The sequence below is a fragment of the Pyxicephalus adspersus genome, chromosome 2 (assembly GCF_032062135.1).
Source record: "Pyxicephalus adspersus chromosome 2, UCB_Pads_2.0, whole genome shotgun sequence".
NCBI lineage: Eukaryota > Metazoa > Chordata > Amphibia > Anura > Pyxicephalidae > Pyxicephalus > Pyxicephalus adspersus.
The window spans coordinates 87,317,618-87,343,339 of record NC_092859.1 but is presented as its reverse complement, the minus strand read 5'-3'; the positions used below and the strand labels follow the sequence as shown (position 1 = coordinate 87,343,339).

The 25,722-nt window shown below is 38.1% G+C and overlaps 1 protein-coding gene across 1 annotated transcript in view; it reads right to left on the bottom strand.

Annotated features, from left to right (window-relative positions):
* Positions 1-531: 531 nt before the first annotated feature.
* The window catches only part of TPH2 (tryptophan hydroxylase 2), a 101,285-nt gene continuing 76,094 nt past the window's right edge, over positions 532-25,722 (bottom strand). Inside the window, exons 9-11 of the mRNA XM_072401370.1 lie at positions 10,873-10,968; positions 5,625-5,758; positions 532-5,447 (exon numbers count right to left, since the gene is read on the bottom strand). Of these exons, the coding sequence (XP_072257471.1) occupies positions 5,273-5,447; positions 5,625-5,758; positions 10,873-10,968 (405 nt within the window). The 3' untranslated portion in view covers positions 532-5,272. The remainder of the gene's footprint in view (positions 5,448-5,624; positions 5,759-10,872; positions 10,969-25,722) is intronic.

Genomic DNA, 25,722 nt, shown 5'->3' with positions numbered 1-25,722 from the left:
TGAAGGTCCACTATAAAGAATACAGGTGTGCTATCAGAGGTGTGTATAAATGCAACAGGTAGGATGCAAACCAGCCTGTGCAGAAAAAGGTAAATTGGCGGTGTTGCTGTGATATGAAAAGCTGTTGATTCAAAGGACTGTGCACACACCCTGCAAAGTTGATGTAGCTGCCTTTTTCATTTTGTTTTTGATATATGCTAAAGGAAGCTATTTTGTTTTGGGATTACAATAAAGAGACCTGTACTGCTACAACTTTCTCTGTGTGCTTGTTGCAAGAGCTAATCCCCTCCATATCACAGTGGTATATCAATTTATGGATGATTGTTGCTCAAGGAACCCATAGCAATCTCAGGATTAGCCTTAGGGTCCAATAACCCCAGTTGAAAAAGGCTGATATACAGAAATACAGAACTGACACTAGGGGGTCTATTTATAAAGCAGTGAATCTGGTAATCACTAAAACATTGGAGAAACAACTACTGGGTTATAAAATAAAAGCTGATATTTGTACTATATCAAAAAATGCTAAAAAAGAGAATTATGAGTGATACAGTCAGGAAAGAGGTACAAATAACTTTAGTCTGCTATAATGAAATAAACATTTATTCATTTTAGAATAATGCAAAACTATTTATAGATGGTTTCTTTATTACACAATATTACTTTCTTGTATAAGTATTTTATAATGTACACAAAACATAAGTTAATTGGATGAGATGCTTTGTCATCTTTGGTTTGAGATGATTTATTTTTTCCATGGCTACTACACCTTTTTAGCATCAAAATGATGAGCTACCTAATTTACTGGGTAAATGTCAGCACAATGCTCAATTATTGTATTAAAAGGCACATTTAAATCTGAAGATAAATTTGGTAAAGAAAAATGTACAGAGAATTACTGTGCAGCAAATAATCACCATATTAGTACTAAATTGAGCACAAATAAATATTGACTAGTAATGCATTATAAAAGTTTACTTATTTAAAATAGAAAGAAGAAAGAAAAGTTTGCAATACGAGATCTCGTACATTTCTTCATGAACTTCCATTGTAAAATAGCTCAGTGAGTCAAATGCTAATGTACAACCTTACATACTGGCATTTATAGTTTTGCACATATTGATCCTATTGGTTTATACACACTCAGATTTAGTCCTTTGGAAATTGAATAGCCTTAGTCCAGCCAGCTACATTAATTTGTTTTTAGAGGAGAATTGTGAAAAAAGCTATTTTCGTTATTCCAAAGCATAGTTTATTTACCACACACCAGAAGTGAATCAACATGTAACTGCTATAAAGATCTTTAGGCTAAGGCTATGTGCACACGATCATTTCCAACGACAAAAGACTGAAAGATGAATGAATGAGCTCCGTGTATACAGTGGCGTTCTGCTCTATGGATAGGGGAGAACGAGTGAGTGGTACCCGGTTGCATTCTCCTCCCTTCACTTGCGAACGTTTGTGGATCCCTCAGGACAGATCCATGAATGACGTTGGACGACCACTGTACACAGATTTTGCAAATTAACAATTTATAGTATCAATCAAAACACAATACAAATTGTTGTGTATATGATGAGCAATGTAAACGTTCTGGCATTCATCAAAAGAGGGGTATTAATGAGGATATATTTTACATTGACACAAGCTCCATGCCTCAGGTCTGTTTTGAGGTGGATCCACAAACTTTGTATATGTTGTACTGGTGTCAATGTGTAAATTTTGTTTTTGTCATTGTTTAGGCTTAAAAAAATGTAGCTGCAGTCCAATAGACTAGAAAATTTATGTTATCACATAGATCTATAGACTTCCAAATTTTTCCTCTGTGTGCGTTTCATTTTTAACAAGGAAAGGGTAGTGTTTTTTAAGGAATAAGCACTTAAAAATGTAAAAGAGACCATAAAACTAAACAATGCTAAATCACTGTTTTACACTTCATTATCAACACAACATGTCTTTCTTAGGTAGACATGTGCATTGCCAGGTATTAAACCAATAAGTCATCAAACTAAGATGCTACGTAGATGAACAGTTTCTGCTCATATCGGGTGAAAATCAAGCTTGTGTACACTGGTCCCCAACATTGTTGGATGAACGATGAATGACTGACTGGGAACAACCACCTTGCTTTCCAATGCAGAACATAGCGGGGTACCACTCACTTGTCCTCTTCCCTCCCTTCTCTATAAAACAGAACAACGCTTGTTGGTTCATCTGTCATGAGAAACAATCACAAGAGATTAGGTGTGAGGGCTATACACCCCAGCCCTTCAAACTCTTAATAATGATCCCAAAGGTAATAAAACCACCTGGGGTCCTTTAGCAGATAGTCATGTGACCAAATACATGGATTCCTTGTCTCTAATGCAGGGGAGATTCAGCCAAACTCGAATGCCTGGAAATTTAGTCATGCAACAAAAAAATGCTGATCAGTGTTGTTGCGTGAATGCTAATAATGAGCATGTTGATTGCAGAAAAGTGTTGCAAGAAGAATTAATATATATAACTATTATTACACAGTATTTATATTGCGCCAACATATTACAAAGCACTTTACAAAGTCCATATTCATTTCACTAGCTGTCCCTCAAAGGGGCTCACAATCTCTACCACTGTCATATGTCATTAATATGACCTGGGGTAAACTTTGGGGGGAAGCTAATTAAGCTAACTGCATGTTTTTGGAATGTGGGAAGATACTGCTGTACCCAGAGGAAACCCAGGCAAACACAGAGAAAACCTGCAAACTCCATGCAGATAGTGTCTTGGCAAGATTCGACCCTGGGACCTAGTGCTGAAAAGGCCAGAGTGCTAACCTCTCAGCCAACTGTGCTGCCCATACATTTATAATTATATAATAAATATAGTAAATCTATATAATACAGCATTTATCAGAAATGTAGTACAGGGTATTTACTTGTACTGTGACTCTTCTAAAGACTCCTAAATTTTTGCCTTGTTTAAATCTGCAACCGCATTGCTAAAAAAAATTCTGCTCAATCACCTTAAATGTTCTATTTTGTGTTCCAGACTGGCTGAAGTAAGCTTTGTACATTCTCTACTTTACAAGATTCCACGCTGTCAGAACAAGCTTAATCAGTAACGTCTTTACAGATATTGAACAACTAGATCAGCACTTCACATTGACTTACTTATTTAAGCAATTATAGTAAATATACTGTGCTTATATTTCATGAGTTTCAGACTGAAGGAACAAATGTTTTTGTTTGGCCTCCCAATATAAGCACAGAAGCAGGAACGTCTTTGTTAATGTGCTGGTAAATAGAAATACGGCTAGGCATTTTTATTTAAATTGGTTTTCCAGCTGTTTTCACTTGGAGCCTGATTGAGAGAGATGGATAAGCCTGGGAGTATGGCTTTGAGTTTTGCTGCTGAACTAAATAACAATGTAAAAATAAATTCCATGTGGAAGGTAAACAAATTAAAGTACTTACACTTTATCATTTGAATCACCATGGTATTATACAGAAAAATATCATTCAATATAATGTGAATATACAGTACATGTTTTGGTTTACATTTTGCCACACTGCAATGTTGCTATTACTTTACACAGATTTTCAAAAAGAAAGAGGGTTTAGGCTGATTTTCTCTGGTTTGAACCATAAAGGAACTTTACTTACTATATAAATAATGCTTCAGTACATAAGTAAACATGTTATGTGAGAAACAAAGGGGCTGTCAGGACCATTATAGCTTCTTCCTCTGAAAATGATAGTTGACTGGTTTTTCAGTCATTTAAGTAACTATGTAGATTTGAAACATCAGAGAAAAGTTATTAATTCTTGCCTACATACTAATTATGAATCAATAACTCATTGGGCCTGATTTATTAAAGCTCTTCAAGACTGGAGACAATAGACTATCATTGGAGAACCTGGTTGATCAAGCAAACCTGGAATGGATCTGGTCCAGGATTGAACACATTTGACAACAAGTAGCAAATGATTTTTAGGAAATCCATTCCTAGTTCTCCAGTCTTTGAGAGCATTAATAAATCAGGCCTAAAGTATCACTGTAAAACTAAAGGCAAAGCTGAGGGGTTACAAGCCCTTGCTTAGAAGCCCTTCGTTTTTCTGTCTTTATCTCCTTAGGGAGATTTACTCTTTCTAACTTTCTTGCTTACCAGTGTCATCCAGACTAAAAGTGAGGATTAATCTAAAATTTTAAGTTTGCCATCTTAACAGGAATGGAGGGGAAATCTTTCATTCAGTTGACTTCTTGCTGTGATAACTGAGGGGGGGATCTCCTGCACATTGTAAAAAATATCCTTTCACTTCCTGTTGAGTCTACAATCAGAGAATACTTGGTTTATGTATCAGTTCTGTAAAAATGAGCCTTAATAATAAATCAGACCCTATAATGCAAGATTGTTCTTCTGTCAGTGCCCAGATCTCACAATATATCAGAGGTCCCCAACAACTAAGTTTAACTAATTGTGAAAAATTTTAAATTGTTTGCCAGTGAAGCAAGAAAAATATGTATTTTTACGATGGGAGATAAAAGTAAAGTTTTACAAGTTTTGCTTAAGCCAAGTATCTTCTGACATTACATAACATTGGTTAGTTTTCTTGGAGCCTTTGTGGCTAAAAACGCATTTGTTAAGTTTACAGGACAGGAAGTGGAAGGAAATCCCCCTAATTCACAACGGTGAAAAAAACTGCCAGCAGTTATAACCCTCACCTGTTCTATTAAAAAAACAAAATATTTGCCTTTTGTTACACTTTAAAGCAGCATGTTCAGCATGCCAGTTGAGCAACTAACATTTTCAAGTGCAGCCTTTAAGGATAAAGAATTTCAAAATAGCCATAATTGTACTTGTAGTGTGCATGTATTTACCTTTCCTGTTGCCTGTGCAGTGGAATGTATCCCCAGTCCTGAGAAATCTGCTAAATTTCAACACTGGAAGTGTCATCTCAATGTGCCCCCTGTAGCTCTCACTGGTTCCTCCTGCTGGCCACCTCATTACTACTACACCTTGTGGGGAAATGAAGGCATGGGGGAGCTACAGGGGACATCATCATTCCAAGGAGGGACAGGTTGAGTATGGAGTAGAAAACCTTTCAGGATCATAGTGGCAGTGGGCACATACAGCACGAAAGGTAAATATTTAAGTTTTTTCACAAATATAGGTTCATTTAAATCTTTTCTATATAGAATAATTTTAATCTTTACTATATTAACAGGTTTGCTTTAAGATGAAAAGAAATAAAGATTTCTACTAAGGATCACTTCTTTTTTACAGGGTAAATCATATGCCCAGATATTTATTCATTTTCGTTAAAGCATCACACACTGTGTTTAGGTCACTGCGCAGGTCTTGAACAACATTTTCAATGCTTCTGGTGTCCTTAAGGATTTCCACACTCTGAGTATAAGGATTGAAGTAAACTGAAAAGGGACGGTTGATTGACTTGGCAAACTCTCTAAATAATTAAAAGACAACAAAAAAACAAGTAAGAATAGTAGCACTATAACACTAGTTACAATATATTGCAATGATATATATATATATATATATATATATATATATATATATATATATTATAAAAACTTTTTTTTTTTTCATTTGGTTTTGTCTTTTACTTAACAACTAAATGTACCTCATCTTTTCCTTGGCTTCATCAAAGCTTTCTGACACAAAGTACAAATCCTGAAAGGTAGTGATAAGACATTCTTGCAAGCAAGTTGACTTTGGATCAAACGTTTTCACAGTAGCTTTGTCAGACAAGGCATGCTGTAAGAAAAAAACACACCTTTTTAAGCAGTGCTTATGGAAATAAAAGCAAACAATTGATAAAAGTTAGTTGCTGGCGCTTTGGTTACGTTCCTATAAATTGAGCACACATAGTAAAATTTGGTAAATCCAAACATATAATTGATTTTTTTTAAATTGCTGAAAGACACATTTGTTCATATAGCCAGAAAAAAAAGGACAGAAATATTCCTAATTGTTAATAATAAGCAAGCATAATATATCAATAATAATAATAAAAAAAATACTATGTACAATTTTGAGCAGAAAAGAAAATCAGCAGAAGATAGAAGGGACATTGAACAAGTCTACATTTAATGGATGATATTTTAATCAGCGCTAAACATAAATTCTTTTCCGGACAATAAATCTCATACTTGTGTATTTTGAAGCTGAACTCCAAAAAATATTTTATTTTGCCAGTTAACCCAGTTAAAAATGAATTCCAGGCAGATATAAAAAACAGAAATGATTGCTGATTGATAATTATCAATAGATTTATCATGTTTTTGTATTTTATTTAAACAGAGTAAGTACCTGAGATCAAATTTATATCAACCTTTTGTACAGAGAAAAATGGCACTGAGCCAATTGTGCTAGTTGTGCCGCAGTACAAAATATGTGATAATTGGGAAAGAAAGAGCAGTGACAAAGACAGGAACTCAACAGTATGCTGCTTCTCCATTCCTTTCAAAACAGCAAATATGGAGGAAGGCATTGTTGATATTTATTTGATGCTGAGAGCCAGCAAAAAAGAATTAGTAATGAGTTTTAAAGTAAGTCCCAAATGGTGATTGTTTTAATGGGACCATGGACTACCCCAGAAAGGGTGTATGCTTGGGCATTCCCACTAGTGTAATAGACTCCATTGTACAACCAGAAAAAAGTTATAACATATTTCCTGTGTTTTAGAACTCATTAGGCAAACATGGACTGGTAAGGTTATCTTATCTATCTGTTCTGGTAAAAATAATGTTTCCAGTTTACTGTCGTAATCCAAACAGAAGTTTAGGGTTGGCTTGTTATAAAAGGTCTAGAAGAATTGTAGAGTTTAAACAATGCCAAAATGGGACTAAAGGGCACATATCAGGAGCTAAAGAACGCTTGTTATTGATTTTGTCCCAAATTTGTCAAAGGGGGTATATGATTGGATAAACACCACATTGCTCATCAGTTTTTCAACTTGGTTAAACTTTTTTTTTCTGAACTAACCAATACCTTATCACCAATAGTTTAATTGTTAATAATTTAATTGTTAATTGATAATAATTGTTGTGAAGGGAGGGTGAGATATTTCCGATTTAACAATATTATTATAAATTTAATTTTAGCGGTCACCAAAATGTTATTAGCGAAAAAGACAAAAATGTTGTCAGCAAAGCTGTCAGTTTATATTGGTTCTCACCAACCTGTTCCCCATGAATATCTAAGTTAATTCTGATTGCTACAAAAGAGAGCTTCCAAAACATGTATAAGGATTCAAGATGAATGTAAGAACTTATCTATTTCTGATTTTAAAAAGTTTGTAAACATCCATTACCCCTAGCTCTCAGGGGTCTTTATTTAGAGTTGTGATACAGGGAAAAATGTCCAAAGTAAGTCCCAATGCCTAGAAAATATAAAAAAAAAGTTTTTTCATACACAGTGGAGATTGTACTGGTATTAATGAAGGCACAAAACGAATATTTATTTTCTGAAGAAACTAAGTGGCCTGTGAACATGTATCCTTTTCATATTTTTTGTATTATTTACATTAAGCTTATCAAAAAGAGGGTGGCTGGTATGGATCCCAAGAGTTTTACACTAAAGCATCAGCTCACTATATGTCACACTGTTTAGACCTGGACTGTGGGAAGTGGAAGTGGGAAAATGCCACTGCATCTGTGGTCAGTGGGAATAAAAAATGGCCTTCACTAATGGTAGTAAAAAATTCTCCTGTGTCAGTGGGTGTAAAAACTGATCCTGCATTAGTGGTCAGTGTGAGTAAAAATGCCTCTCTTCCTATGGTTAGAGGGATTAAAAAATGCCCTTGCATCAGTGATGGGTGTAGATATTAACTATTAAAAAAGTATAACTTTAGGATGAACCTCTACATTTGTTCCCCTTTAGAACACCCACTTTCAGAAATAAATCTACCAAGGTGCTTTAAGTCCACTATGGTGATATCACAGGTCCTCTGGTGCTGGAGGAAGTTTCGCAGTGTCATGCATGGGGAGACAGGACCACTAGGGGGCGCTACAGGTTGCACAGATGTGGTGTGAGCCTTGGAAAGGGCCAAGGCGCAGAATCTAAGCAGTAACCAGGTTTCCTCCAGAGTCTCTGATGGTGAGTATGTTGCGCCACTGGCTACTGTCAGGTTGCGGTCCTTGGGCACACCAAGGTGGGCAAAACAACGTACCAAATCACAAAGCAGAAGGATATTTGAGGAAAGCCAGGGTCGAGGCAGGCAACAAGTAAGAGAGGTCAGGTCACACGCCAGGGGTCAATTGCCAGGGATCCAGGCTATGGGCACAGGGAACACAGGAGTCACTGGAAGCAACAGGAGGCACAGGTGATGCAGGGATATCCACAGACAGGAACACTGGAACAGCACAGGGAAGTTAGCTAGGAACCAACAGACTGGGGTTAACGCAGGAGCTGGACAGAGGAAACACTGAATTAAGCACCAGGTGAACAGGAACTAGCTAAACAGAACTAGGGGCTCAGCACAATGGAGACACGTTGCACAAACACTGAGTGCAGTGTGTGAGCTAGCTAAATAGCCAGGTATGGTTAAGAGGCTATTTTCTGATTGTCCAGCAGATTGGACAGATTTCATAAAGCTAGGAAACAGAGGCCCGCTCAGAGTCAGAACTGCCTGCATGCGCAGGAGAGAGGGGTCTGTACTTTAGTGAGGAGGAGGTGAGTGTGGCACGCAGAGAATGGTAACACACTTTGAAGCATTCTCTTGTGACCCCTAAACAAATACAGAGCTTTAATACTCACAGGTAATTGGCTAAATGACACCAGGTAATTATTAATCTGAAAAACAAGCATCTTCAGATAGGCGGATAGGTGGATAGGCAACTATGTGAATCTGCAAGGAAGAATGCTGGACAGGGTATAGCAACCACAGCTGCTTTATTTATTTATTTTTTAGCTCTACTTGGGCCATAAGTTCACCCAGTGCCAGTCTTGTGACCCTGGCACCTTTACCACACAAAGCCAGGTCATTTTCTACATTAATATGAGCAGTACAGCTTGGTCAAGCTTGGACACTATGAAATGTAGTAGACCCTGACTAGGTAAAATTACTGACATATCCCATTCTAAGTGTGTCTGTTCTGAGAATTTCAGGAAGCTAAAATACAGGGAAAAATCTGGGTACCCATTGTTCTTACAAATACACTATACGTATTTTTAGTTATTTTAATCAGTAGTCTTTAATATCTGACTTGATGAAAAACCAAAACACGGATGTTCCACAGTTTGTTTTGACACCAATCATGTTTTTACATTGTTCGCACTTTTAGAAACAACAGTCAAGCCATAAAACAACATCAATCATCTATAATTTATGCAGCCGTCTTTTGTCAGCTGATCACCTATGCAGATGGTGTCATCTCCACTTGTGTCATATATGGAGTACAAAAAATCTCTCTCCACAGGATACTACATGAAAGACTAAAAGCAGAATATGTAAGCTTACCCATACTGACTGTGCATCTAAATGATAGGAAAATGAGAAATTGTGAGTCTAAAAATAACATTTTATGTACAATCTGACTTTTACAAATTGCTACATTAGCATAGAAACATTTTAGAACAAAAGCTTCCTTTTACACGGAAATGTAACTTTACATTTATAGTCAACAATTGCATCAAAGACTGTTGACAGTGCTGGATATCGTCCTGAGTCTGATTATTTAATCCTATATTTTAGAATACCTGTAGCTAAACCACTGTCACTGAAAAGTGATATGTGCCATATTGTTCCTTGGATAATGGGCCGTGTTGCCTTGTAAAATGGTGATTATTCTTTATGAACTATAGATCTTTACTTTAACTAGGTACTTGAAAGATACTGTCTACTTTGTAATGATTGACTACTTAAGGCTAGAATTTATGATTGTATTTCCTGAGGGTAATGCACCAAGCTTACAATGTTTTTACCTCTCAGGTTAAGAATGATTTTAGATAACTCTTGCACAAGGTTTTTCAGCCAGTACTTCAATTTACACTATGCCCGTAAGACAGTACCTGCAACATAACAAAAGATTTCAACATAATGGTGTATTTATTGTCTGCCTTCAGAGAAATTCCTAAATTGTCATAAACAGCTCTTGTCACTTGAAATAGCACTAGTTTAACATTATTTTATATTTGGAAGCCTTTCAGCTGCAAACAACCTCATTTATTTCCTTTTTATCCTTTTTTGTTCTCTTTTTTTTCTTTATTTTATCATATATCTTTCGTTTTCAATTTCCAAGTGTTGCCTGTTTTTGAAACATCTTTTAAAATAAACTTTAGATTTTCATTTAATAAATAAAGTTATATTATTTTCTCAGTCAGAGCTTTGCAGCAAATGAAGGCAAATTGGTGCTGTATGCTTTACTGCAAGAACACTGCCACTGAATATATATGATGGCTCATATACATATTTTATTGTACAGAAATTGAGAAATGATGTAGGTTCATTATGTTACAGTAAGTTTAAATTCATATTAACTGTAAAGTGCAGACTTTCAAAATCTGTTAGCTGAGATTTTAGGTCACCATCAGCCACAGGTTTTTAACTCCACCACCACCTCACCTCTGGTTTGCAGTTTACCAGTCCTTACTCAGATGTTGTGGCTGCATTTATTTTTAAAGTCAACATTCAGGTTTTATTATACTGTACATTTATTTAACCCCTATATTTAAAAAGATATCAAGCCAATTTTTTACATTTAGAATTTTGTTTTTGGTTTGTCTACTTTATGGTTCTAGCTTATTTTATTTTTCTACAATTACTTTTTTTTCTTTATTTTATTACCAGCTATTTCGTCCTATTTACTTTCTGATAACAAAGCCTACTATGGAGAAAGTATGGTTAGATTATTCTGGTCACCACTTACTTTAAGTTCCCCAATGGAAGATAGTAGTCCTGCACCATACGCACGTAACTGTCCATCTTGTTTGCAAAGACCAAATTCAATGGTAAAAAAGTAGCACTGAAAAGCAAACAAAATAACAATGAATTAGAAAAAGTATGGAAGCAAAAAGAGAAGGTGTAGTATATCTATTTTCAATAATTTAATATTGTTAGTGAAATTTAGTCAAAGAGAGCTCAGATAAATTGGTTACAGAGTATGGTTTTAAAATAGAACTCCCTTTAACAAACCTTCAAAAATGTCCCAATGTTACTTTTGTAGTGAGCATCCAACGGCATGAATATTTACTAGGCATCTTCTTTTGATACTGATGATGTCCCTGTCACTACATACTTGTAGGTCTGCAATTCTAAGCATGATATTTTCAATCTAAGTGTAAGATATTGTCACTGGCATGTTTTCCTCGTCCCACGCTATTGAAATATAGCAAAGATCCTTTAGTACCCTCCACATAGCTAGGCATGGCAACCACACTGCTCCCCACCAGTAACTTTTACCTTAAGTTTCCTTGCTCCGTGTCATTAGATACGTAAATGCGGTCTTCAGTATACTGTATAAATGAAGGTGAGTTTATAAACATAATAACCATAATTACAAACCTATGGATAAATACAACCAGGGCTTGGCAGTTCTCTCTGGTGAGCTGCCAATAACTGCAAAGGATGAAGAACCCCACATCTACGAAACCTGGTTTGCCTAAGGGCACTATTTTGTTTTTATTATCCACTTTGCTTTGCTAGTGAGTCATTGTAAAACATGCATCCTTGTTAAATCACTTTTGCTTCTCTTGGTACAAGGTACCTATTAAAATAAAGGCTAATATAATGGCCCATTTTGCTTGTCTTGTGTTAGGAGGTGGCTTCAAGGCAGGTGTTAGGTGCCTGGTAACGCTTTCTGCACATGTGAAGATGACTGCAGGCAATAATCTGAGATTAGTATTTGGATCAAGGAAAGTCATAAAAGAAAGCCAACAGCTCACTGATGTCATTCTTCTTTGCACTGCTGTCACAACAAGCTACATTATTTGCCACTTCTGATTTTGCATTAAGGAGGAATTGCTTTAACCTCTGTACACTCATTGCCACCACACCCTTTCCCACTGTTATCCTGAACTTCAGCACCAAGTTTTTTTATATACTATTCAATTTACTGCAAAAACTAAAATATTTGCAGAAATATGTATTTTTTTAGAGAAAATGGGCTGCATTGCAAATATCAATTAAGGAATGTGCAGTTTTTATGAGTTATTACAGAAGTAATCCAAGGGATGTGCCATTTTCTTGGCCAGAAAGCATGCAGTGCATAGATGGCTTTAATAGCAAAATAATGGATGTTAGATAACCTTCTTCAAGGCTCAGCACACTCCATACATTTCCTAATGGCTGTTGAATGAAATTACTTATATAACAGAAGCTATACCACCAGCAACTGGACCATTAGAGATTTTAGTTGGCTGACAAAAAATAACTGTTCATGTATTTCTGTTTCTGACAGGTTTTTCACAACACATAATAGCCAACTTTAGGCAGAATGGTCACAGCTTTAACATTGCTCACACACGTTGTAGTTGTCAATTAATTTACTACATCTTCCCCCATAACCCACACAACCAGATCTTATCCTGGTAACATCACCACTTCCATAGGTGTTCACTTAAAAAATCAATTCTACTCCCTGATCCTTTAGTCTTTTTAGTTCATCTTCACAAACACAATTCTTCTCTGATGGATTCTTCCGATCACTCCAACAGTTTCCACATATAATTTAAAAAGCCTCAACTCCCAACGACTAATTTTCTTAATTACAGACTCCCCTACCCCCCATCGAGCCGCCTCCATGTCCGCCCCCATACGAAATGATTGAGAAGAATAGTCCTTATCCCGCACTCCTAATCTACCCAAACTTTGTCGGAAGACGGACACAAACTGAAAACGGGACAAAAATGTCCCATCTTCATGCACCAACAGGGGGCCAAATCCGGGCAAACACCCGAACCCTTTAAAGGAGAAAGGTCCACTTGAAAGCCTCTTCCCAATTGGTCCGTTTTAGACCTCCTAATCTTCAGACTTACCTTATCCGAATGTACCACCACATCTTCCGCCAAAATCCCACCGGGACGGTCTTTAGCCAGACTCACCAACTCCCCCACTCTCATGGCCCCAAAAAACGCCCTCACAAAGGCAGCCCTAAACAACAAGACCTCATACCCCCCAAAACAAAACGCCCCCAAACCCCCCACCAAACCTTGTAACAAATCAAAAGTCAAAGGCCTCCTGCTGTCTTGTACCTGCTTACCTCTCCGGTACCCCTTTAGTGCTGGCCGGACAATAGAGGCCTTAGTCACGTCCTCCCTGCCCCTAAACTTAAAACCAAACGCCAAACCTGCCACCAATCTATTCACCACTGCCACCGACGCACCTTCCGCAAATTTTTTTGCCAAAAGACACAAGACCCCATGAATCGGCTGCACCTCAGCCCCCCTCGCCAACTGTGACTCCCAAGCAATCCATTCCTCCCATAGCGCTGCATACGCCTTCCAGGTACGCTCACTCACCGACCTCCGAACTAACCCTCCGATAATCCCCTCGCAACATCCCACAGGTGACCCGGGCACTGATGACCACTTTCCTCCACCTCCGGGGCTAACTGGCGAAACCTTTGCCACTGCAAACGAAACAAGGCGTCAGCCACACTATTAGCAACCCCAGGGATATGCCGTGCAAAAATAAACACATTATGTTCCATACATTTAAAGACCAGATGCCTCAACAACCTCACGGCAGGCCCTGAGGATACCGTAAAACTGTTGATGGCCTGCACCATCCCCAAGTTGTCACAGTAAAAGTGAACCTTCTTATTGGCCAGCTCCTCGCCCCACAATTCCAATGACAACACAATAGGAAACAGCTCCAGCAGTATCAAATTCTTCACTAAACCTTTCTCAACCCAAAACCTGCGGCCAAACCCCTGCACACCATTTTCCCCTAAAATAAGCCCCAATCCCAACCCCACCAGCCGCATGAGTGAATAACTCCAAATCCACCGCATCAACTGGCCCTTCCAGCCACAAAGCCTTTCCATTAAAACCGTCCAAAAACAAATCCCACGCCAACAAATCTGCCCGCACTCCCCCATTCAACCTAACAAAATGCCCCAGCGCCCTAACCCCCGCCCTAGCTGCCACCAACCTCCTACAAAACACCCTGCCCATGCGCACTCCTCTACAAGCAAAATTCAGCTTTCCTAGCAAAGACTGCACCTCCTGTAACTTCATTTTCCGCCGCCCAATAGCCGCCCGCACCTCCACCCGAAGCACTGACAATTTATCCTCAGGTAGCCTACTCTCCATCGCCACCGTATCCAGTTCAATGCCCCAAAAGGTCAAAGCCGTCACCAGCCCCTCCGTTTTGTCATCCACCAAGGGTACCCAAAACCTCTCCGCCACGTGTTGCAAGGTAGCCAACAAAACCCTACACACCGAGCTGCCTGCCGGCCCTATCAACAGGATATCGTCCAAGTAGTGAATGACAGAGTCTATTTCTGCCACAAAACGGACCACCCACTCCAAGAAAGTATTGAACTGCTCAAATAATGCCCACGATATGGAACAACCCATAGGAAGGCATCTGTCAACATAGTACTCCCCCTCCCACTTACAACCCAACAACCGCACGCTATCTGGGTGCACCGGCAAGAGCCTAAAAGCGGCCTCAATATCCGATTTCGCCAACAAAGCTCCAGGCCCATACCTCCGCACCCACTTAATCGCCGCATCAAAAGAAGTGTAAGCCACTGCACATGCAGCCGGATTAATGCCATCATTCACTGAGCCCCCGCGAGGGAACGATAAATGATGTATCGTCCTGAATTTCCCCACCTCTTTTTTAGGAACCAAACCTAACAGAGAAACAACCAGCCCCTCTAACGGCGGGGAAGGAAAGGGTCCACTCATCCTGCCCAAACTCACCTGTTTGGCCAATTTGTCTTTCACCACCTCCAGAAATCGCAGTGCCAATTTCAAATTCTGTGGCTCCCTCGCCGTGCCCGCAACGTCGCTGGGTATCCGGAAGCCCACCCTAAACCCCTCTTGCAAGACTTTGGCCGCTTCTCTATTTGGATACTTATCTAAAAAGGGGAGCATCCATCCGACCATCACCAGCGTTGCCCCTTTTTCCAACCCCTTCCCCACCCCTCCCGGAGCCTTGTTTAAAACACCTCGCCAAGCCGTGGTTACCCCCATATCCGCAGCATTCATGGCGAAATCGACAACTCCCCCCAAACTTGCAACCCCCTTCATTGTATACCCAGCACACCCCTTTCTTCCTGTCCCCCGGCTGCACCCCCCCCCACCTGGGCCCCACTATTTCCTTGAAAAAGCTGCACCCCCCTGCCGCGGTATGGCCATCAACCTCATCCACAAACCGATATCCTTATGATCCCACCTGAATGACGGTCTCACCGCCTTCCGCTGGCGAAACTGCTCATCATAACGATACCAACACACCCCCCCCATATTGCCTATACGCCTCCCGAACAGTGTCTAAATAACAAAACAGTGCCGCACATTGGTCCGGCTGCTTTTTGCTAATCACCCCCGCCAAAATGCTAAAAGCCTGAAGCCAATTAGGAAACGTGCGGGGAATCAGCCTATGCCTCCTCTGCTCATTCTCTTCCTTCCGCCCTTCACTCCCCACCCCTCTCTCGAGATTAGAACGCTCCAGCGGCAACAGCGAAAAAATGTCAACATGTTTTCTCAGCAGTGGAGGCACCCATGTTGAGGGCCATTTTCTAATCCACACCTGCCTGTCTTTTTTAATAAGAATATGTTAATCAGTAACAAGCAGTAGCCCTAATCATTCACAGAAATAATACAAAATAAACCTTTTCTTCTGGATCATTAAAAAGGTTTATTAAAAAATAAGTAGCTATATGTTGTAATTGTAGTATATATTGGAGAATGTGGGCTGATATTGGCAAAGGAGAAGGGAGGCACAAATACACGGCCCCCTTTTTTTCTGGCCAGCCAGGTTCCAAGCTAGGTTGGGAGTTACATGATTTCTAAGTTCCTGAAACCGAAACAAAGGAAAGAGTGGCAGGAGAACACTGACAAGAGGACATTTACATAAAAAAAATTGAATGAACAAGGAAAGAATGTAAAAAAAATATAAAAAAAATTACTTTTGCGTTATGTTACAATAGACAACCACAGTGCAGTCATTGCTCATTTTTCTTTCACCAATAGAGGCAATTGTGTGTCAATGGGTCTAATATTCTATAGTGAAATACAAATAATTCTGTGTTCACATCCAATATCCAATTATGTGAAAAGAAGACTTAATTATTAATATTTGGCTGCACACGATTGGATGTTTGACATTCATGGAGGTTCAATTTGTCTCACTTCACATTGCAGTAAATCATGCCTTTTGTGTCTAAATTTGACAGACAATATAATAATACCATTATAATACCATCTTTAGTTCACTACCATACACATTGTGAGCCTCATTAGCAGCAAACCCTAAAATTGTCCCTGCCTAACACTTGCTATCTCTATGTGACAACTGACACCATGTGAAACTAAAAAGAGTCAGAAGTGATAAAAAGAATTGCTGACAATAAGTACTGCCTATTAATTTGCAAATGCTTGTCAAGTCTGTATTACAAGAAAAGGTTATAAAGCACCAACAATTGATGACTGCTATAGTAAACACTGCAATGCACTGATGACGTACTTGAGATAAGGATGAGAGAAAATAACAAGCGCTGTCTATGACTAGTATTGGCCTAAGTACTACTTTACACTGCAGGTATTCTGAAAATGATGAAGAACAGAACAACCAAAAACAGGGCATAAAGAATTCATTAAATTTCTGTGCAACAATGTTAGGATGCTAATGTCTGAGGATTATGAGGAATAATAAACAATTGAAATGGTGGAAATTTGTATTGCCGAATTCAAATCTTCCAGCCTGATTTAAGAAAAACAGAAAGAAAAGAATGCTGGTTGCTTACACAATGCAGTTGTTTCTGATGGTACAAACTCTCCAACTTGGCATGATGACATGTTGGGCAAAAGGGTAAAATACAAATCATCCCATCAGATCCTATCATAGTTGGAATGAGCAACTGAATCCCTTTTTTGATTTTGTATTACACCAGATTATAGAGATCATGTTCAATAACTTGGTAGAGAAGAAAAAAGATTAAACCAATGAGTATTTTTCTAATCATTTATCAATTATTTCCACAATCCAATTATATTCTTATTTTATTTATCTACCTTTTGAATTTCAGTAATGAATAATGTGTCTGTGTTCAGATGTTAAAACAAAAGAACGCATAAAATATATATACTTTTTACATTATATACTTTTTTCAGCAATGCACATACTAGTTTGGCTTTTGTCACCCAAGAATTAAAAAAGTAGAATTCATTGAGGTACAGTTTAAAGTACCTATTATTTTTCAAAAGCTTTTTACTTTTGCCAGTATATAATTACATTTGTGTAACAGCAGAATTGTGAAGAGGATTCATTAATAAAGCTGTGCCTGGTCTCATTTAATCATCGCTGGCAGAGGTTTGATAGTAGCAGCCAGAGACTGAAGGCAGAAGCCCCTATTATTGTTAATTAATAGAATGCCTGTGCACATCAGGATAGATCGATTTGATTGGTACAGATCACAGTGTTGATTTATTACAGCCTGCTTGAAGGATGATATAATTATTGATATTTCATGCTGCAGACACTGCAGATGAGCCACAAGTAAACTCAAGCCAGACATACACATTAAGAGAACTTAAAAACTGTTATTTGCAAGAGCAAATGTATATACTTAGAGATGAAATGTTTTCTAGACAGAACATGGCTATTATACCAGTGCTTGATTGTCCACTACGTGACCAAAATTATTATTTTAAAACCTCTGCTGCTCCTAAGATAGTGTGTAGTATGTCCATAACATTCACACACAGCTAGTATTTGGAAACCACAGCGAGGACACATACAGACAAATCCTACCCATTCCATATACTACATAGCAGGATGATTAGCACCTGTAGCCAAGGATTCTTTACATTTTGTTTTAAAATTCCGACTTTGCAGCCAATTTACGCACAGTGCTTTTGCTCCTGGGAGAAAAAAAATGAGAACGTTGGCCTGAGAACAGTCAAATCTGCAAAAAGTAAACGCTTGCAAGTGATTAGCCTATTTTACAGATTGCTAGATTTATACCATCAAATCAAGGTCATTATTTTAGTGTAGCAAAATTCCTTACAGAAATATTAAGAATTTTATTTTTACATGCATAAGATTCAGAAATAAAGATCAAGGCATGCAAACGTCTTTAGTAGTAACAGGTTTTAATGAGTAATTACCTATTTTGCATTTTTGCAGCAGTTAGAATGTCACACATCCTGCTCTAATTTGAAGAAAAGGCTATAAAAAATCTTTATACACATAAACTGATTAACATGCTTTTATTTGTACACATTCACACAAGTAGTGATCACTTTCACATTTGCATGTCCTGTTCACTATATTTATAAAGTGGATAGCAGCCTGATCACTATTTAATTTCCAGCCACATTGGGATCTGTTTTTTGAAGCAACCCTTAGCAGTTGTTCACTACCTTAGATAATGAGGAACAGTTTCTCAGTTTAAGTAAATAGAGCTTCTGATTGCCACCTTAGTGGTAATATGTTACTTCTACTCTGCAGGTTGAGAATGATCACAGGGAAACAAATGTTTCCACTTTTAATACTAAGTCATAAATGTGGGGATCTGGTTTCTAAATTCGAAAAAAATTTAAGTTTATTTTTTTATAAACTTCCATGTTTTATGTTTATTATGGTATATGTTAAAGCTCTTAATCAGGGTTCCTCCAGAGGTTGTTAAGGGGTTCCTTGAGCAATGAGCAGTTTGTGCCTCTCAGATCAGTTTAAATGAGACCAATGCTCTTTTGGCCTTCTGTAAGGGTGACATTCTTCCCAATGGCCAGCAATGTAAGAGGCATTTTTCCTACTAACCACCACACTAATGTACTGTGAGCTGTGGATATAGTAATTATAGCATGGGTCCCTTTTCTATAAAAGTTATTTCAAAGGGTTCCTCCATGTTAAAAAATATGAAAATAAAATCATGATATTTTTACCTCTATGAAGTAGCTGCTACTGATGCTCTAAAAACCATAAAAACATGTTTGGTATATGTGAATCAGCACTGGGTGAAAGGCAAACATCCAGCTATTAATCATATAGATTTATCAATATATTGATACAACTTAACATGAAGTGCAATAAGAAATCCAATACTGTATGTGAAAGCTGCAGTAGTAGAATATATTTGGAAACCACAGAGAAAGAGAGGAGGATCATTTAAAAGCACATTGCTATAAGGGACATTTTAGACATGCAGCCGACTGCAGCGTTGTAACACATGCTCAATTCTTTTTTTTACAGTTGTGGTTAGGCTCAGGTTTAGTGAGGTTGCTGGTACTGTTACTGGTAGAGACGTGTTGTGGCGGGTTGGGGAAAAGAACTGAACTGCCAATGGCAATGCATGAAAACACATTCACCTGCGGGACCCATTGCTTCTGCTAGATCCATAGCAGCAGTTTGCTATGTGCCTGCAATTGGCTAACTGTGTGGTTTTCCAAGTGTGAAAGGGGCCTAAGTGGGTAACGAGTGAAGAGAGCTTCATTTTATGGTTACAATCAGTATGATGAGTATCGTTTATATTATTTTCACTGCAGTTGAGGTTTACAAAACATAATAACTACTTGGGTTTGGGACAATTAAATACTTTTTTAAAGTTACAGTTAATGTGAACCTTTACCAAATGCAAGGTTTGCCTATTTCACAGTGTCCTTTTCCCATCTAAAATTGGCACAGTAAAACTACAGAAATAAAATGCCTTTAAAAAAAAAGTGAAAAAAATACTTATGGTACCCTGCCTCCCACACTAGCATGGGTAGCTTTTCCATGAGATCGTAAGAATGGGAAAATCCTCACCACATAAACACATATAGCACAGTGCAGTTTTTTTTTGCAAGATTTGAGTTCCTCTGTGTTCCAGGATCTTGACAGAAGGATCAAGACATCACTTTGTCCTGGACAGCCAAGGCATAGGACATGGTAGAGGAAGTATACATTTTTTTTGGTGGTGTTTTGTATTTATAGCAGTAATGAGGCAATTTTAAATGGTGATACCATGTAATAGGAGGATTTCGCTTTATAATACAACAGAGGAACAGAGGGATTTGATTCCAAAAAAAGGGACAGCTCTTCCAAATAAGGAAATGATGGGAGCTTTATGTGGTATACCCAAAGCAACAACACAGAAATACATGTTTAGAACATACTTTGTATGCATAACCAACCAATCGTATCCTTAACAATAGCAAGTCACGTACCCTTTAGGTATCTAAACATTTCAGATCCAAGTACCTAAATGTGGTATTTTTGAACCCTGATGTCTTCTTTTATCCCTGAAGGCTTCAATACATTTTAGGTTAAATCTAAACTCAAAGCAGTTAACAGTAAACATGGAAACAAAATGAGTGCTGTCTGGCTGGTCTCAGGCAGAAATTGATTGAAATACAAATCCTTTGACAAATAAACATCTCTAATATCTGTATTTAATCTTTATATGCTTTTGGCATAGCCTTTAGACCCCAATTTGTTGCATATGTCATTGAAGTTCTAATACAACTCCTAAAACATGTTAAATAGTAGTGAGGATTAGGAATCTGCTCATTGCTGTGTGGAAAAAATAAGGGAAGTCATTCCATTTTGGACCTAAACAGCCTCAAAATCTTGATAGAGGTCCTAATTTGTTCCCTTAGTTTATTAAAACCTGTTTTAATTGATTGTATTAAACAAATTACTGGTGACACAACCAAAAAAACGTAGAAATATTGATAGTAGAGCCAATAAATTAGCATCCCAATTACAAAAGTACTGGCATGGGTGAAGATGTACCAACCCTATGCCTACCAATAGTCAGTAATGCCTTTTCAAGTCCTTTTTATGCCACATATAGAAGTTGTGTGGATCTAATATAGCAAATAGTTTCAGGACATAAATGGGTTGATTGTTTTTGCTACAGGAAGCTGTTCCATGTAACTTCTGCTCTCATCATCCAGCAGCCTACTTTCTCTAAACAGTGATATATAGTTGTTATATTTACAACATGTAGCTGGAAAATGTGCATATGTTAATTTTCTGATGACCAGATAAAGAATATGGTGACAATATAAATAAAGAAGTTTTTTTAAAGCAAAAAAATCATATTTTAATAGTAATACTTCCTAATATGAAACTGTTTTGATCCTTGTTTTTTATGCTGTCTAAACACATTCAAATGGCTGCGAAAATATCACAGCCCAATGTAAATCTAGACCCATTCACTAACATCTCATCCAAGCTTTAACATGTTAATGTACTTTCTAAAGCTTTTAGTAACCACAAATGTCATCTTGAAAGTGTTTAGATTTTTTTGAAAACCACTGCTTGTCACAATCTGGCTGTAAGTGAACTTTCTGGGAACAACACATAAATAACAACTTAGAGCTGGTTCACCTGCGGTGAAAGGAAGCAACTCTGTGCAGCAATCCTGCGCTGGTTCTAAAAGAAGCAGAATTTGTAGATTTGACAGCCGGTGTCAGTGCTGAACGGCTCACTGCTACCCCCATTCATTTTCTATGTGGATGCTGCTGTTAGACTACATGTTGCGGCTCCCCAGAGGCGGTGGTTTACAAGTGTGAGGAAGTAGTGACCGAACAAAATGCTCTTCCCTGCTGAACACTGATTTACAATGCTTTCTTATAACCATTTGTCCTAATGCACATAAATGGGCAGGTACAACTTATTGTATGTTGGTGATGTGTTCTTTTATATAATCCTGGCCTGTGAAGAAGGAAGGAAAGAAAATGATGGCATCTAGCCAGGCTGTAGCAACTTGCAAATTCAGGGATAAGGTTTGAAACGGTTTAGGATATGATGATTCTAATGAGTTTTTAAATATATTTTTCCCACTGTACATAACAACTATTACAAACAAAAAACACTTTGTTTTATTACATTAACTAGTAATACTGTAAAATGTTTTTGTAAGGCCCTGGTCTAGCAACAGTGTGCATCAGACACCAGTCTAACACTGCACTCTTCACCTATAGCAAGCCCATCCTCGGCCTCATGAAGCTAGTTGCACAGTCTCATCAAATGTTTGCCCCCAGAAGGTATCCAATGATTGCCCCCAGGACTTCTGTGCAGAAAGGCCAGCTGACAGGGGACCAGGAGCCCACAGATAATGCAGGACAGGAGATTCCATCAGAGACATCATAAACAGGTAATCAGTCCACCAAAGAAGGTATCCAAGGGTTGGTTCAGGCAGCATACAATTAGAGGTTCAATTACAGCAATAGTGAATTCAAGAGATAAACATACTAGCAGCAGGTCAGCCAAGCTTAACACTACAACAGGGAATTGGTGACTGTAAGCAGAAAGACTATAAAGTCCTAGCAGCCAATGGCAGGGCAGAATCGTAGCCAGGAACTAATCTGCTCCTAAAATCCCCTTTAGCTGTGCAGAGCCTCAGAGTGTGTGCTGGGGATACTGAGAAGATGCATCCCAGACTGCACGACTAAATGAAAGCAGGAAATGCTGCTACATGCTGAGCAGTGGTCAGACAACTAGTCCTTTAACCTCCCTGGTGGTATTTAAGAGTGTGGCTCGTGGTAATTTTTCAGTACTAAACCTGGTAACCCCGAGCCATACTTGGGGTGGCATTGTGAAGGGCTTACCTGGTCCCCACGAGACCATGGCATCCCCGGCGATGCCCACCTGGCATCTGGCCTTGACACCACCAGAAAGAGAAAGGCAGGGCATGATATACTTCGGTGGCGCACAGAGCAGGATCTTCCAGATAACCTTATCCTAACAACATTAGTTTGAGTAGCCCACAGTTCCTCTTTAAGGCTGGGAAATTATGTTTATCATTGAATGACATACATGCCAAAAGAGCATTGCCACGGAAAGCACAGCAATAGTTTTACTTACATAAGAACTGAAATTTTATATTCCCTGCATTGTTGAAAAAGGCCCAACCAGCCCTGCAGTAACATTTTTTATATTATAACAGCCATGTCTCACATTTATTGTTGTAGGTTGTTATACCAGTAGTAGATTGTAACAATTTTTTTTTAGCATTGTCAGAAATAAGAACAAAATCAGAATAGATAGAATGATATTACACTTTCACCTTGGTAAGAAAAAATCAATGTTTCAATAGTTTTAACAGTGCAAAGAAAAATGTGTGCAGCATTGTTCGTGGAAGCAAACAATCATTATACATCATTCAGATAAAAATGTAACTTGTTAAAGGTATTCCAATCAGTTCACCTTGAATAAGCATTCAAGTTAGAAAACAAATGCATGGCCTCTCACGTGACAGACAAGTCAGCATTATGCTGGATAGAAAATTTCTGAGTGGTGGAAGTCAAGGTAGATGACACTAAAAGCGTAAGTTGTATGTTATTCCAGTACACAATGAAAGTTGCTTCACTGTAACATGTAAAATATGTTAAACAATGTGGCTGTGGCAAATGTAGTGGAATACAGAAAAAATTATTTGTTTGGTAACAAAAGGACACAGGTGGAACTTTTCCACTAGTTGCTAAGTGATAAACTGATATGTTTTAAATTATATTTTCCAAGACATGGATGATAGCAACATAGCTGTATAGACCTAAGCTATTTGATCTATCATTATGAGCATTTCATTACGGTAATGAAGTCAGAAATGAATAGGCGTCTACCGATGACAGGCATGTGACGTGTCAAATGAAGCACAATTATAGGCTCCATGCAATAAAACAGATGTCTTGTGAATAGCACAGTGCGCTTCCTTCCTGCTGACTTAGAATAATTAAACAGCAGGCATGCTAAATAGAAAAGGACTCAATCACCTGATCATAATTTGAATAAAACAGTTTTTTCTCCCCTTTGCAAAAATACTTTGATAACTGTTTTTTTTATTTGTTTTTCTTTTTTTGTAAAGTGGAAAAATGGTCAAAAATAAAAATGGCATAGGCTGTAGTCTATTACCAGCATTACCAAAGCACCTTTCTGGGTTTTTTTCCATTTATTCTGCCATTTATTCTGCTATGTGTATTTTTCTACTTCCAGAAGGAATAAGCAGAATTACCAAATTCCACTAAAAGTCCCACAATACATTATTTTCACAGAATGCATGCAATGCAATGCAACGGGCAAAGTGAAAATATTACTTTATAAGGCTAATAAGCAAATTATTGCATATACTGCATACTGAGCCAGGCACTGCCACGGGAGACATGTACCATGATAACCATATTATTTTAAAATATTCAGGGAGTAGAGGGACTTTTCTTGCGGCTTCAAGAGCAGAAATGAAAGTACCCTTTAAAAACCTGTTTGGGTGATGCCTTTAAAATTGTATACTGTGTTATTACACACTAGTATGATTTTCACAGCCTAAGTGAAAATCATTCCAGGTAAAATTCGGAGAGACCTAGGCTTTGCAGTTTTTGTAAGCATTTATTCCCTTAACCATGGCTCGCCAATTGACATTGGAGCAGCGTTGCAAAATTGCCGCTTGGCAAGACGTTTTTCAGTCCCCATCTGCAGTTCAGCGCGAGTTTGAGAAGCCTTACGGCCATCACACGTTTCTAATGCCTAACACAATTTACAATTTACGCTATCCATGACAAGTTTCTTGAAACAGTACCTGTTCTTGACAAACCACACAGCGGAAGACCTGATACTGCCACCACTGATGAAAACACTGAACTCCTATTTAATGTACAGCGCTGCATAATATGTTGGCTTTATATAAATCCTGTTTAATATTAATAATAAACTCGTGCAGCAGGCATTTCCTATCCCTAACAAAGAAAGGAGCTGTTGTCACGGGGGCTGAAAAGCACAGAGAGCATCACAACTTCGAAAGGCAATCTCCCCAATGTAGACACGGGTAGTGGGAAAATCCTGGCAGAGATTCTGGTCTTGCTGCTGAAAACTAAATAAAACCTGCTTTGCTTTCTATTTTCTTTGCGCCTGCTTTTAATGTAGAATCAGTAGTTCTGCCTCGGAAAGATACTTACCTCTGTTATGGCCTTAATCAGAATCAGCTAATCAATACTTGAAATCCTAAAGGATAAGAAAAGGTGTTAGGAATTTTCATGTTAGAATTCTACATGTTAGGAAGTAGTAGGTGGAAGTAAACTGGTAACTTTTTAGTTAAAGCTTAACTCCAGAGAAATGACAATACTATTCATTAGATGGGACTCCCCCCAAATCACAAGGGGTAAATGTTTGTTTTCATCTAGGGTAGTTTTATTTTCCTTTTTCCACTCCCCTGGCTGCTGGCAAGCATTCAAACCTTGCGTGGCCAGGAAAGCACCTTTCCTTTTGCAAAGGTAGTTTTGTAATTTCCACAGAGTTCCCTTTTAAGGGTAATTTTAAGTAAAAGAAGTTTTACTATAGCAGATGACAAACTGATAAACCAAGAAGATATTTTATTTATCTAGTTTCCAAGCTGCTGCATCCCCGGTATTTCTGCATCCAATGTTTAACATGTCCATTAACGCACCTTCCTCGACTGTGTAAATCCCTTTGGGAGGCAAAGTGCATTTAAATTAACCATGAGAAAAAGAAAATGAATACTGAATCTTAAAGTATATATTATGTAAAAACTGCTTTCATATTTTCATGTACATTACTTGAAAAAAAAAACATTTTGTTCCCTGTGTGTAAATTAAATTACAGTAAA